The sequence below is a fragment of the Myotis myotis genome, unplaced genomic scaffold (genome assembly GCF_014108235.1).
Source record: "Myotis myotis isolate mMyoMyo1 unplaced genomic scaffold, mMyoMyo1.p scaffold_m19_p_6, whole genome shotgun sequence".
Taxonomy (NCBI): Eukaryota; Metazoa; Chordata; class Mammalia; order Chiroptera; family Vespertilionidae; genus Myotis; species Myotis myotis.
The window spans coordinates 98578240-98592889 of NW_023416368.1; the positions used below are offsets into that span (position 1 = coordinate 98578240).

Below are 14650 nucleotides of genomic sequence, written 5' to 3' on the forward strand. Positions count from 1 at the left end.
GTGCTGCACGAGTAAGGACAACGCCTATGAAATTTCTGCTCCAGCTGTACACAGGGCAGTCCTGGGTCACATGCAGAATGGACCTCACAGTGGGAGATGGTCTAAAACGCCCCCTCCTCTGGCTCTCATCGCTCCGGGAAGGGCCCATTTGGGACGCTCCGCTCAGGAGGGACTCTCAGACCGACAGGAACCTTAGACTTCCGCTTGATGCAGGACCTGCCTCTGAACAGCTCCAGCTTTGTAGCTTCTGTCTGATAAGCAGGTCCAGGCGGGCTCACTAGCCTTCAAGACATGCTGTCCCGGGGGACAATTCTGACAGCAGTTCTTTCTTACGTCAAGTGGAAGTCTACCTCCCTGCGGATGCCTCCAGAAGGTGTCACAGTAAGTGTTGCTTCTGTGAGCCCTGGGGACTCACCAGGGACTGTTCGGAGTATTAACGGGGCCAGGTGGGAGAAACAGAGCCCAGTGCAGGAATACGGTCTCGGTAGGGGCTATTCTCATCTTTGGGAGTCCTCCCAGCAGCTGGAGACACCTCTCATCTCACCCAGGTTCCTCTTTTTCTAAGCTAAGCTTCCCCAAGACATCAAATCTTGAATTTTCAGACCCTTTTATATTGAGATATGTCAGTGCTCCTCTTAAAGTCTGAGCAGAACAATTCAGAAATATTGAGTGGAGAGTAAACCAGAGTCATCAATTCCTTTGATGTGGTCTAGACCAGCAGAAGTTTGATGTGGGCAAACTACGGCCCGCGGGCCGGATCTGGCCCGTTTGAAATGAATAAAACTAAAAAAAAAAAAGACCGTACCCTTCTATGTAATGATGTTTACTTTGAATTTATATTAGTTCACACAAACACTCCATCCATGCTTTTGTTCCGGCCCTCCGGTCCAGTTTAAGAACCCATTGTGGCCCTCGAGTCAAAAAGTTTGCCCACCCCTGGTCTAGACGCTTCTACCGTGACCCACGGAGGACGGCTCAGGAAGGGTGCTGGGAGACAACCCAGGCCACTGGCCTGCTGCAGAGCCGGCGGCTGGGTCTGGGGCACTGTCACAGGATTTGACATTTGTCCCAGTTGCTTCATCATGCTAACCACAGCCGGCTTCTTCCTCCTGCCGAGACTGTATCAATCTTGAATGTATGGGTTACACTCTGCAAATTTTAGGACATGATTTCCATGAATCCAAATTTAGGAACTGAGAATGGGCTGTAGAGCCTATCTAACTCATCCTTCCGCTCAACTCAAAATATCTCCTACATCACCCACAGATTTTACTTATAACTTGTTCCTCAAAAAAAACAAAAAAAACAAAAAACAAAAAACAGTATTTACTTTTCTTCTGTTGAGAGAAAATTAGCTTGACACAAATATAAGCCTGTAAATGCTAGGCTTTAACAAGGTTCATTTGAATAATAAAGTAGAGGAGAAAACCTCCTTGGAAACTGAACTTCAATAACCTTGCTTGCTTAGGTACTAAGAAACAGAGGTATGAAACTCAAATATATAAAAATATATTTACCTTGGTTTATTTGCTTCTTTGACTACTATCCTGTTTATATTGCAAAGTCTCAAAATTCACTAGATTTGCAATGTTAAAAAAATTAAAAAGCATAATTAGTGATGGTTGAGTACCTGGAGTATTTCCTCACAGTAGGAGTGACCCCAGGTACATGGACTTTTGATTGACTCCTGATTAAGCCAGTAGCGTCAAGCCCTGGGTAACCCTGCAGAGGGGGTGAGGGAGATGGCAGTGCGCTCGCCCCTGGGGGCAGCAATCCTCCCCGTGGGTGGAGGCCGAGGCCCGCCAGGGGGTGCCGCATGCCTGCCCTTTCAGCCGGACAGTGCTGCTTCACAAATTTTCACAAGTGACTCGACTGGGTCTAGGTCTGGCTTAAATCACAATACAAGTTCAGTGTAACAGGGTCAGAAAAGTAAACTGTAATAGAAGATTATCTTACAAATGAATGAGGTTACCTAGAAAATTAAAAGCGAACTATTAAGTTGCAAAGGCAATCTCATTTTGGTTGTAAGTTTTTGGTAAAGGCAAAAAGGGAAGTAAGATAGATTTAAAAAAATTCATTAATGAAGAATACTTACAAATTTATTTGCTAAAATAAACTTTTCTCTGGAATTAAAATTTTTCATCAACATTTTGGGGGAAGAGACATTGAGTGACTATTATCTCTTACAATTAAAAAGGCTTTTAAAAATTAAGTCATTCATGCTATAAAAACATCAACACATAAAAGCACAATAGGAGAGAAAAACACCGTGAGTCTACTAAATTAAGATTCACCATTAATATTCTGGTGACCATCTTTCATGCATCTCCCCACACTCTCTCTCACACTCTCTCAATTTCTCTCTTTAAATGGGATCATGAAAATCATCTTTCAGAATGGCTCTGATCGAAGGCACAGACATAATATTCAAATGAATAATTGCAGCATCAAGGCTAACGGGAGAAAGGTTGGACTAAGACATGGATCTAAGATCTATGACTTAGATTCTAGGCCATGCAGGCGTTTACGCATGGGACTGAAATAGGATGTCTCAGGTACTCGGGTTTCTAACAGGTGACATGGCTGTTGAGCGCTCTCTAAAGCATCTGCTGCGCGAACGGAGCATCTGGCCGACTCGGAGCGGCTGCAAGCTGACCACTGAATTACCTTAAAATCTTCTAAGCGCCCACAGTGGCACTATTTGCTGTGACTGGTTCTCACCATCTGTGAGATCACCTAGCCTGATGGGTCAGCATGGGAGTAAGCAGAAGAGGCGACTACAGGTGAAATGCGTACTTCCCTCCAAACTGGCTTGAATCACAGGCACTCGCAGAGCTCCTGACTCTGTCATCTATTTCATGAAAGAAAATGATACGGGCAGATGGCTGTCTTACTCACAGGACCTAAAACAGCTCAGTGGAATTGATGGGCTAACATTTATTGAGCACTAATTATGTACCAGGCACTGTGCTAAACACTTTAGGTGCTATGATGTACTCCTACCATTATCCTTGTTTCATGAAGGACTGAAATGAGCTTCAGATAAATATAACTTCCCAGCTCAGGGAATCATATTCATGTATGTCTGCCTCCAGAGTATGAGCAGTTAATATTGTGTGTGTTTGAAGTAAAACTGCATCAGCTGGGCCCAACAGAAACAGCCAGCTGGTGACCTGTTGGGTGAGGCTGAAGAATCTGAAGGTTGAAGAATGCCTACCGACTATGACACTCCCCAACACGTCATCCTTCAGGAATGCCAAGGGCACTTCCTATAAGCATCTAGCCAACAGATCAGGTGAGAGGTAATAAAATCATGTCACTGAACTGGAGGTTACTTATCCATAGTTTCTACGGCTGAACAATGAGCATTTAATTGAATCCATTACATGAGCTTGGTTGGTTATGAAATGGCAGACATAACTGAATGTGGGCAGCATGTGAATCCCACCTGTACCATTTATGTTCAGACTAGAGGCCCAATGCACGAAATTCTGCAAGGGCTTGGCCCTCGCAGCCACAGCGGCTTGCCTCAGCCCTCGCAGCCCAGGTTTCGTCTGGAAGGTTGTCCGGAAGGTTGTTCAGCTGTCCAGTCTAATTAGCATATTACGCTTTTATTATTATAGATTTGGGCAGTGTCCCAGGGGTGCTCCCGTCTTGAATTAGTTTGCCTGAATACTGGTAAGTGACTGAACATTATCCTACAGTAAATGCCCAAACAAAACAAAAACCGTTTTCTATCTTACCCTATGGAAAGCTAATCTTGGAAAATCACTGGATCAAAATGGATGGGAACAGCCATCTAACCCATTGTTCCATCCTCTGAAAAACCTCACCTAGAGCAGCCCTGACAAGTGACCTCCAGCTCGCTAGTCCTGAGCACTCCCCGCTCTCCACAGCAAACCACCTCCCTGGCAAGCAGCCTCCGACAGAGTCTTCCTGTCACCGGGGTGACATCTCCTTCCTGTAACCTACTCTTTGGTCCTTGTTTTGCCTCTGGATATACAGCTTACAGTTACTTCCTCCTCCCTTCACTCCTGACTGTTTCCTGATCACATCTTTGCCTCTTCCTTGCAGGCTAAACATCCACGTCCCTGTTCCGTGACCTTCGGCCAGGGTGCAGTGCTCCACCCAAAGCTCAGGGCATAGACTCCAGGTCACGTCCGACAGGTACGTGGCCTTTAAAGGGGCTGTTCCTGTCAGTGACCAGGACACAAATGCCTTTATCCTCAGCTGTACCGGCTCCCGTGGCATCAGCATCACATGGTTGATTCACTCTAAACTTGTGGCTAAGGAGAAGCCCTGGATCTTTTCTCAAGTGAGCTACTGTGGCTGAGCGAGGTGAACTCCCAATCTGAGTGACTGTTCCTGAAATAAATGGTTTTGCTAGGTGTGATCCCATCAGAATCAGTATGAAACGGGTGAAAGCCAATTCTCACCATCTTTATTAAAGTTTCTCTACATATTTTCCTGGGATCTGGCACATGCAATCCAAAAAACAATTTGTTACTTACTCATTAGCATTCAAGCTAGCTGTGGCTCTGATGATCATGTAGCAGAGTGTGAGAGCACTGAGGAGGCCAAAACTGGCAATAATAAACCATTCTTCTGTTGACAAAGGAAAGGGAGGAAATCACTCTGGGGAGAAGGCTTAAGTCAAATCGATGTCAACATTTCCCTCAAAAGCAACGACGCAGACGTCAACGGAGGTGTGAGCCCAGACTGGCTCAAGGAAGTGAAGCAGGAGGAGGTTTGCCAGAGAGCTACTAACTGGAGAAGGTTAGTGGAAGGAGTGGTGAAAGCTGCAAGGGAGAGAGGAAAGCATGGCCCAAATATTTCTTCCAGTTCAGGTCCTGAGGTCTGTGAGGAGTGTGGCCATCAAAAACTGTAGTGAAAATATGTATATAAAATTGCACATGGATGTCGATTTTTTCACTTGTCAAATTAAGTGACAGTAAAGTGGGCTAGCCGTACATGAGACCTTTCCTTCTTCATTCTGTCACGTCTGCACGGTTATGTCATTCATTCTTGGAGAATGGCTTAGAAACATGGAGTGGCGGCTCCCAAGGGTCTCGTGGGCAGTCCGCAGGCTGGCCTTCGGCGGCATTCACTTCCACCTTCTTTTCTCTTATGCGAGGGCCACTCAGAGTCTTTACTTAACAAGCACATGCTATTGGCGTCTCCCACGAGGACTGCCCTCCCAGCCCCAGCGCTGGAAGCGGCCCTGGCTGGTCTGGCTCTGTCAAGCTTTAGGAAGAAGGTAGGTGACTCACAAGACACCTGGCCCATCACAGAGTTGAAAGCCTCTGGCACACAGAACTCTAAGGATTTTTATCTAGTCTCACTCTAGGTCCAGGAAGTCAGTTTATATTTTCCCTAACTTTTCAACGTCTGTATTGCAAATTTCCAAATACAATATTTACTGAGAATCTTGAAAATAACCCGAGAATCAATCTGACGTCCTAAAAGTCTGAACTCTCAAATGTCTGCTACAGTATACACTGACTAGGGCTGGCTTACCAAAGTGTCACACAGTAAAATTCCTACATGTCTGCATTAAGGCAGAGAGAAGAGATTCCTGCTTGAAATGACAGCTGTTTATATGCAAAAGCTGTGTGCAACTTGTGTGTTTCTTAATTTGGTTTTCATGAATCCTACAACTTTGCAAAACAGTGTGTGCAATTCTAGAAATTTTCTAGAAGAAGGTGATTCTACTTTCATTGGATTTTAAAAGTGGTGATCTTTAATTCTCTGCCCACCTTGGTTTATATTATTAAAAAAAGACTTGGCAAAGTCATTCTTTTTAAATAACAATGCAGCCACTGCTCCTTGGATTATCGATTTCTCATTAGAGTGAATTTATGAGTTTTTTTTAAGTCAAAATAAACATTCAAGGACCCATACAAAATGCACCATTTTACACGCATATATTTTAAGTTAGGAAAAATGTATAATGGCATTTAAAAAAATTAAGAGATGATTGGTCATCAGTATCAAGAAGCGCAACACAGCATTTTCATTTTTTTCTACCTAGAGACTTTTATACAAGGTAAGGAGACTAACTTTTAGAACTTCAATGATTTCTGAGTGTACCATCCATATATGTGTGGGCTGTCAGTGATAAAAACTAGTAATCAAAAGGAAATGAACACCTATATCATAACAATACTGATGGGCTCAGGGGTGTTTTAGCAAAGGGTTTACTGCAGCCGGGGTCTCGTCACCTCTGACCTCCAGGGTGTATTAGCACAGTGCCTTGCACACAGTGGGCGCTGTCTGAATCACTGTAGTTGCTATGGTGCTACAGAGTTTTGAGGGAAAATAGAGGCAGCTGTGGCGTGATTTAACCACATGAATTTTATTTATTAACATGCATAAATTCTTCTCACGGTGATTAATTTGATGAATGAAGTAGTATCTTTTATCATCAAAATAGGCGATTTTGAGAGGACATTTCTACATAAAATATAATGGAATAATCAGCACTTAATGTCGTAGTAGGTGCTCAATAAGTGTTGATAATGAAGGGCCTACAAAACTCATCAACAAACACACAGCTTTTTGCTACTTGATCAACTAAAAAAATCTAGAGCATAAAACCTAAATACCAACAGAGAAAAATATGAAGTGCTGTTAAAATAAATCACTTGGAAATGGTCAGAAATGAGTCAAACCATATGGAAGACTAGTTTTACTTATTGTATAACTGAATGAAGTCTCCTTGAGTTTAGACAAATGATAGAATAAAACCTGGCAAATCATTTTCTAATAACTTCTGGTTGCTGAGAAACATATATACATTAATTGAACAGTCCACACAAGTCTTACTATGTGAAGGGGAAAATATTTCTTAACAGCTTTACTATTGCACTGACTCTGAGTTAAGCGGAGTCTCATTAGGTTTAGGGCTTGAAGCTAGAGGCAAGCAATAGCACATTCTGGAAAAGGCAGCATCAGAGTGGTGATGAGATGGGGTGATGAGTTGTTAGATGAAAATAACAAGGAAAGAACAGAACTGAAGAAACAGCTGACTGGCTACAGGTGAATGTCCACAAGGCCACATGCACGCCCACCAGCCACTCACACGGACTTAGGTCTGGCATCCAAACACTGGGCTGCTTCTCTTTTGTCAATGGTTCGGCACTGACGATGCTCACAACGAGCCCAAGAGCATTTCAGGCAGATCCCCTCTGGCTCTTCTCCCGCCGTGTGTACAATCATACCAACGCGGCGGGCGCCGAAACACCGGACTCCACACAGAGTGCGAGATACAGTGAGCAGCGAGAGGCCGCCTCAGCTAACCCTGAAGTCGTGACTTGTTAGGTCCAGATTCTGGGTTGGCTTCTCAGGAGGCTGTGCAGCCTGGGAACCAGTGCTCAGTCACACCCTCCCCCATGCTGCAGGGCCTTTTGAAATGCCTGTCTGCATCACATCATTTCAAAACATGTTTCTTAAACAGCTACTGAGACAAACCTCTGAACAACGACTGGTCAGGGCAGCTCGTCATTTAATTCCACACAGACACACAAGCCCCTTTCATAAAGCAAGTTTCTTATCTCCAACAGCTGTTTTAACAAAAGTACCCATCGGCTACAGACGAAGTCACTGTCCCGTGACTCACTCAACTCTCCTCCGGACTGTCAACCACCAAACGGCAGCAGAAGCCTGCTGCTCGCCGGGCGCAGGGCCCACTTACTTGTCACTGCAATGTTGATCTCTCCCGTCCTCGGCGTGAGCTCCCCGTCCTGGGGAAGAGGCGAGATCCCCGACGTGCGAAGCGGCTCGAGGCCGAGGGCGTTGTCGTTGGCGAGGTCAGCGAGGGCTGATCTCCGGTTCACGGCCTGGGTCCTGGTGAGCCTTTCCATGTCGAGCACTACGTTATCAGTGCAGGGCAAATTTGGCTGCAAAATATTTCCAGATTGAAAGGACTTGTAAGAATAACCATTTCTAAAGGTTTGACACTGTGTTGAAATGACTTCACCAAGTTTTTTCCACAGGATTTCCTCTCATTTCTCTCCCCATCTACCTTTTCCACTACCTTTTCCCAAGAGGTTTTCTTTAAAATAAAAAGGTAAAAAAAAAAAGAAAAAACAGGTAATTTCCTCCCAAAAAAGGTACTAAGGAAAATCCATTGCAGAACTGAGAAAACTGGATTACTTCACGTTTATAAAAAAATGACAACCTTGTGGATGCGGCTCAGAGGCAGAGCACATCTATATAAAAGCGTAAGCGGCTGTTATGACTGAACAACCGGTCGCTATGCACACACTGACCACCAGGGGGCAGACGCTCAACGCAGAAGCTGCCCCCTGGTGGTCAGTGCGCTCCCACAGCCAACCTCTTGTGGCCAGCCAACCACCGCCCACAGTCCACCACTCCCCCCCCCCCTGCCCCCCCCCCCCCCCGCCCCATGCATGAATTCCTGCACTGGGCCTCTAGTCTTAGCATAAAGCTGACCGATAGTCAAGGGTGTAACTTTGGTTCAATGCTCAAGGACAGCAGATAACATACAACACCCCTTCATCCTAGTAACTTCTCTGTAATGCCCCATTTATCTAGTCGTCAGTTTTTAAATATCTTCCTCCTTTAAACACAAGTAAAGCTTAAAACCAAGAGCAGATAATGCTGAAAAGACTTTTGAACTGTAAGAAAATGGTTTCAAAACCTCAGCGTCTAATCCTGGAGAGGCACAGAGCTGCCTTGGGGCCAAAGCTTACCAACTGACAAGTGGATATACAAGTCTTCTGATTTCACAATATGGATGTTTGGTTTCCCTAGCAACCTTCATCCTTTTAGCCGACAGCAGATAGCATATTAGAAGCAGGGTTGGGAATGGTGGCTGAGAGCAGCTTATAAACAGAGAAGTGACAGCAAACCACACCTAACACAAATAGCTTCCTAGGCAAAATAATTTCGTTCTACATCAGCCCAAAGCCCAACTGTGTAATCACTGGTGCTTATAATGACAGTTAGGTTTATTATTATTATTATTTTTAACATACAAGGAACCATGGTGGCTTGTAATACATTTTAGAAGAATTTTCATTAAAACGGAGGAAAAGTATTAACAGTTGAAATAGGATTAAAAACAAAACAAAAAACCACCAAGGAGGCTGGAGGCAACAAAAGAGGCTAAGTTAGTATTTTCCAGTGTCTTCCACATGCAGACACGATGGCAGCTCTATGTTACACCCCACAAACGGGGGAGACTTTGTCCCTCAAGGGACATTTGGCAATGTCTGGAGACATTTCTATAGCGTGACCAGGAGGCCATGCTCCTGGCATTTAGCCGAGGCCAGGGACCCTGCGAGGCAGTCCGAGTGGCCACGGTGCTGAAAACCCTGTTCAACTACGTCAGTGAGCTCTGAAGACAGAGGCTAAACGGGGAGGAATGTCCCTCTAGGGCTGCACCTGAACTGTCACCTGAGAGCGTATGTCAAATAGGAATGCTTAGGCCTGCTCTGAACTGTCACCTGAGAGCGTGTGTCAAACAGGAACGCTTAGGCCTGCTCTGGGCTGCCAAGCTAAAATGGGGATTCGTCTGTTGGGTCAAACTAAACTTTTCGCTCCTAAGGAGATTATCCATTCACTCTTTTTTTTGGAGACAAGAGAGTATTTTTTTTTTTTTGTCTAAAAAGCAATAATCCTGGATATATACCTCTCTTAATGAAGGAACTGTAACTGTAGGAAGTCTCGGGGGTCCTCGCGGCTCAGCGCCCACTCTCCCCGCCAGAGCTGAAGTGCTCTTTGTGCCCCGACCAACGCCACTGCGGGGGTCAAGGTTCGCCCAGGGGTGCCACCGCCCACCTTCGCTGCTGCCACTTACCAACACCCAGGAGAACAAAGCCAAATTCAAGAGGAAGGAACAGAAGTGATGACACAGTTTTATGTTATGCTGAACGCAGGAAAAATTGCTACTGGAATGAAGCCCATCTACATTCTGTTCCTTTTTCCAGTTCTTCCCCACACGCCCACCACCCGACAGGCGCCCTTGGGGGCCAGCACAGCGCCTGCCCTTCTCTGTGGGAGTTCCCCGAGATGGGCTGGGAAAAAGGCGCGGTCGGACACCACGCCTGGCAAAGGAGCCAGTGTCTTCTCGTGAGAGGTAACTGTCCACTTGTGCTGTTCAGTTACACTGAGAGATGATACTTCACAAAACAGGCAACATACCACAATTCCCAGGGCCTTCAAAATGTTCAGTTTGCACATAGGACAGGTACAGTGTTCACTAAGCCAGGGATCCACGCAGGACTTGTGGAAAACATGCCTATAAGAAAATGGAGAATTGCATCAGAAATTGTACACTGAAAAACTATTAGGTCCAAGTGCAAAGGAACTGTATTAACATAGCTGACAGAAAAGCTCCTGAGTCCAATCCTATCTAATAATAGAGAAACATGGTAATTAGATGTACCTCCGCTACCCTTCCCATTGGCTAATCAGGGCGATATGCAAATTAACTGCCAACCAAGATGGCGGCCGGCAGCCAGGCAGCTTAAAGCGAACAGGAGGCTTGCTTGCTTCAGTGACGGAGGAAGCCAACGTTCCCCGCCTGCCGCTGCCGGCCTCTGAGCTTGCAGTTTAAGAAACATTGTAACAAATATAGAAGATAAACAAAACCCCAGAAAACCTGCTTTCAGCCAGCCGGGCCTCAGGGCTGGAGTTGAAACAGTGTTTCGATTATAGAACCCAAACAAACCAGATACCTGCTTACAGCAGCCGAGGTCTCAGAGCTAGAGCTGAGCCTCAGAGAGAAAGCCGGCTCTCAGTTCCAGTGACAGCCATAGAAGGTAAATAAATCCAAGAATAAAAAGAAAAAAGAAGAAGCCGAAACCGGTTTGGCTCAGTGGATAGAGCGTCGGCCTGCGGACTGAGGGGTCCCGGGTTCGATTCCGGTCAAGGGCATGTGCCTGGGTTGCGGGCATATCCCCAGTGGGAGATGTGCGGGAGGCAGCTGATCGATGTTTCTCTCTCATCGATGTTTCTAACTCTCTATCTCTCTCCCTTCCTCTCTGTAAAAAATCAATAAAATATATTAAAAAAAAAAAAAGAAAAAAGAAAAAAAGGAGAGGTTTGGAGGTTCAGTTGCCTGCCAGCCTGAAAACGGCCCTCAGCCCCTTACCCAGACTGGCCAGGCACCCCAGTGGGGACCCCCACCCTGAAGGGGGTGTGATCAGCTGGAAACAGCCATCAACCCCTCACCCAGGCTGGCCAGTCACCCAGTGGCGACCCCCACCCTGAAGGGGGTGTGATCAGCTGCAAACAGCCATCATTCCCTCACCCAGGCTGGCCAGGCACCCCAGTGGGGACCCCCACCCTGAAGGGGGTGTGACCAGCTGGAAACAGCCATCATCCCCTCATCCAGGCTGGCCAGGCACCCAAGTGGGACCCCCACCCTGATCCAGGACACCCTTCAGGGCAAACCAGCCAGCCCCCACCCATGCACCAGGCCTCTATCCTATATAGTAAAAAGGTAATATGCCTCCCGGCACCGGGATCAGCGGAGCCACGAGGCCTCCTGGCCCCTGGAATAGCATGACAGGGGGCAGAGCCCAAACCCCCTGATCACCCTGCGGCTCTGAGTGTGACAGGGGGCGGGGCCACAACCACCCTATCCTCCCTGCTCTGTTCATGACAGGGGAAGGTGCCCCAACCCCCTGATCGGCCCTGTTCTGTGCCTGATAGGGGGGAGTTCCCCAACTCCCTGATCAGCCCTGCTCTGTGTGTGACAGGGTGTGGTGCCCCAAGCCCCTCATAGGCCCTGCTCTGTGTGTGACGGGGTGGAGCCGCAACCTCCCCATCGGCCCTGCCCTGAGTGTGACGGGGGAGTGCCCCAACACCCTGATCGGCCCTGCTCTGTGGGTGACAGGGGGTGGCGCCCCAACCCCCTGATCCGCCCTGCTGTGTGTGACAGGGTACGGAGCCCCAACCCCCCTGATGGTCCCTGCTCTGTGCGTGGCAGGGGGCAGCGCCCCAACCCCGATCGGCCCTGCTCTGTGCATGACAGGGGGTGGTGCGGCAACCTCCCCATCTACCCTGCCTTGAGTGTGACAGTGGGCGGCGCCCCAACTCCCCAATCGGCCCTGCTCTGAGCCCGACCAGGGGCTGCACCTAGGGATTAGGCCTGCCCTCTGCTACCCGGGAGCGGGCCTAAGCCAGCATGTTGTTATCTCCTGAGGGGTCCCAGACTGTGAGAGGGCACAAGTGAGGCTGAGGGACACCCCCCCACCCCCGCCAGTGCACAAATTTTTGTGCACCGGGCCTCTAGTCTATATATGTAAGTGCACTGGCAATTTAAAAATAAATGGTGACTCACGCATGCGTGATACATATAAAGCTCTCGCTGGCGCCAATCTAGACAGAGTAGGAATATTACTAACTGAACCCGTTTTTGGACATGGTCAGTTATATGTTGCTTTCTCTCGAGTTCGAAGAGCATGTGACATTAAAGTTATAAATACTTCATCACAAGGGAAATTAGTCAAGCACTCTGAAAGTGTTTTTATTCTTAATGTGGTATACAGGGATATATTAGAATAAGTTTAATCAATTTATCATTGTTTTTATCAATGTTGTGTTTATGTCATGTTTTTGTTGTTTTTCTATCATGTTATTACTTATTAATCAATTTATATATTATTTTCATATGCATTTTACTAATTTTCTTTCATCTCTGACACTTCTACTATAAGAGTCTCATGCTCTACCGACTGAGCTAGCCGGGCACTTCCAACACACTTCTACTATAGAGAAAGGGCGAATAGCGATATTAAAATATTTCTTCTAATTTCCTTTCAATGTGCACAAATCTGTACACCAGGCCACTAGTCTTATATATCGATAAGATTGTATAATGAGAATGGATAAGTAGTATTTGGCTGTTTGGTCTTTTATTCCACCAAATTCCAAAAAAGACCTGAGGAAACTTAGGAGGAAATTAAGAATGAAGACAGTGAATGACACTTTATACACTGGTTATGTTTTCTATCGGTTAAAGCAGAAAAGTGGAATTTCAAAATATATTAAATAAAAGTTAAATGGAAAGAGTTCTCTGTATAACTATTAATTCATTTCATGGAACTCTGTTTAAATATCATTTAAACATTATTTAAAAAGACTTCTAAGCAACCTTATGCTAAGTGGCTGCACAAGTCACAGGGTAGTTGGGACCATTTTTAGAGATGAACTGTATTTCAGAATCAGATAACACTTAGCTAGCAGCTTCAGCTGTAATGTTAAAGGGAGAGAGAGGACAGGTGATTCTCTTTTATTCAGGAGAACAGAAAGTCACGACCTGGTGACTGGAAATAAGTCAGCCACGGAGGGTTTTACGTTCCTAGAAAAGAACCTGTGTCCCTTGAAGGGAGAAAGACGTGAGGGAGCTACAGCAAACACTGTCCTCCTCAAGGCCCCCCGCGGCAGCTCTGAGGCTGAGACAGGCGTGCGAGCCGGGGGCCTGGCCACGCAAGACATTCCAGGTGCCTTTGGAGGAACTGGAATTTGAGTCTTGGGATAAGATGAAGACATTTTGAGAAAGATACCAAACTGAACCATGGTGTGTCTTTAAAACCTTGTTAATTTGCATCTGGCTTATAGTTATATTCAGCTATTTAAAAACGCAGTTTTGACTTAAACAAGAGCTGTGAGAACTCTTGCCTCAATTGGGATTTGAAAGCACTATTTGTGCTGAGAGCTTCAGCAGAACAACGCACACCCACCTCCTACTGCCCAGGCGGTGGCCTTGCATCCATTTTGTGGGTAAGAAGCTAGATCTTGAAGAATGAATTTATCAATCTAACCTGAAGCCTGCAGAGGATGCACTGAACCAGAGCCCAATGGTCCCTGAAGGCGCTCATTTAAATCTGAAGGTTTGGACTTAAGAGGTGGAAGTCACCAAACAGTAGCTGAGATCTAAACACAGGGTGTCCCCCCAAAACGTAAACACACTTTGGATCGTTATCGATTCCCATGCTTCATCCTTTTCAGATTTAACCCACTGGAATTAACAACGATTCAAAGTGTGCACACATTTTTGGGGACGCCCTGTACGTGCGGTATTCACAAGGCACCATGCCCGCTTCTTGCTCCTCGCATCTTCGTCCGAGTGCTCCCAGAGGGAGACGAAGGCCTGAGCGCAGGCACCCTGAGGGCGTGCTCGTGCTCGGACTGGGGACTACCCCATAGCTGACAACTGTGCCCTGCTGGCTGCAGTCCAACCAAGACCAGAGCTAGGCTTTCAATCCTTTTAGGGGGTAGAGACCCCTTTAGGTTTAACATAAATGACAGATCCTCCCCTTACAAGGGGGCATCTGCTTCATACCTGGCCTAGGTTTCTGGGAGGACCATGGACAATGAGGGCTTGGTTAGTGCTGGGGGTGGGGGTGGGGTGGGGGAGGTGGGAGGTGCTCTAGGCCAGTCCTATGTAGGGTGGACAATGGGCTTTGGCCGGGTGACAGGTGATCTGGACAGGTCACTCTGGTCCAGGGATGGGTGGGCCGCTGACTTTGAGCAGATGTGTGTGGGGACCTCAGTTTAAACAAGCAGCAGTGGCCTGGGGGTCTGCAATGGTTTGGCTCTGGCCTCCCACTCTCGCTAGCATTTTTGCTTTCCCCGTTTTTGTCCTGCCTTTCTTTTCTATTTCTGGTTATTCAGG

At 46.6% G+C, this 14650-nt stretch overlaps 1 protein-coding gene across 5 annotated transcripts in view; it reads right to left on the reverse strand.

Moving 5' to 3' along the window:
* The window catches only part of RNF130 (ring finger protein 130), a 145215-nt gene that overhangs the window by 26387 nt on the left and 104178 nt on the right, over nt 1-14650 (reverse strand). For 2 of the 5 annotated variants that reach the window (XM_036315152.1, XM_036315156.1), the window contains exons 6-8: nt 10168-10264; nt 7694-7898; nt 4512-4605 (exon numbers count right to left, since the gene is read on the reverse strand). In XM_036315152.1, coding sequence (XP_036171045.1) covers nt 4512-4605; nt 7694-7898; nt 10168-10264 — 396 coding nt within the window. Of the gene's footprint in view, nt 1-2695; nt 2852-4511; nt 4606-7693; nt 7899-10167; nt 10265-14650 lie in introns of those variants that run through there. The other 3 variants (XM_036315153.1, XM_036315155.1, XM_036315154.1) reach the window with 2 other exon arrangements.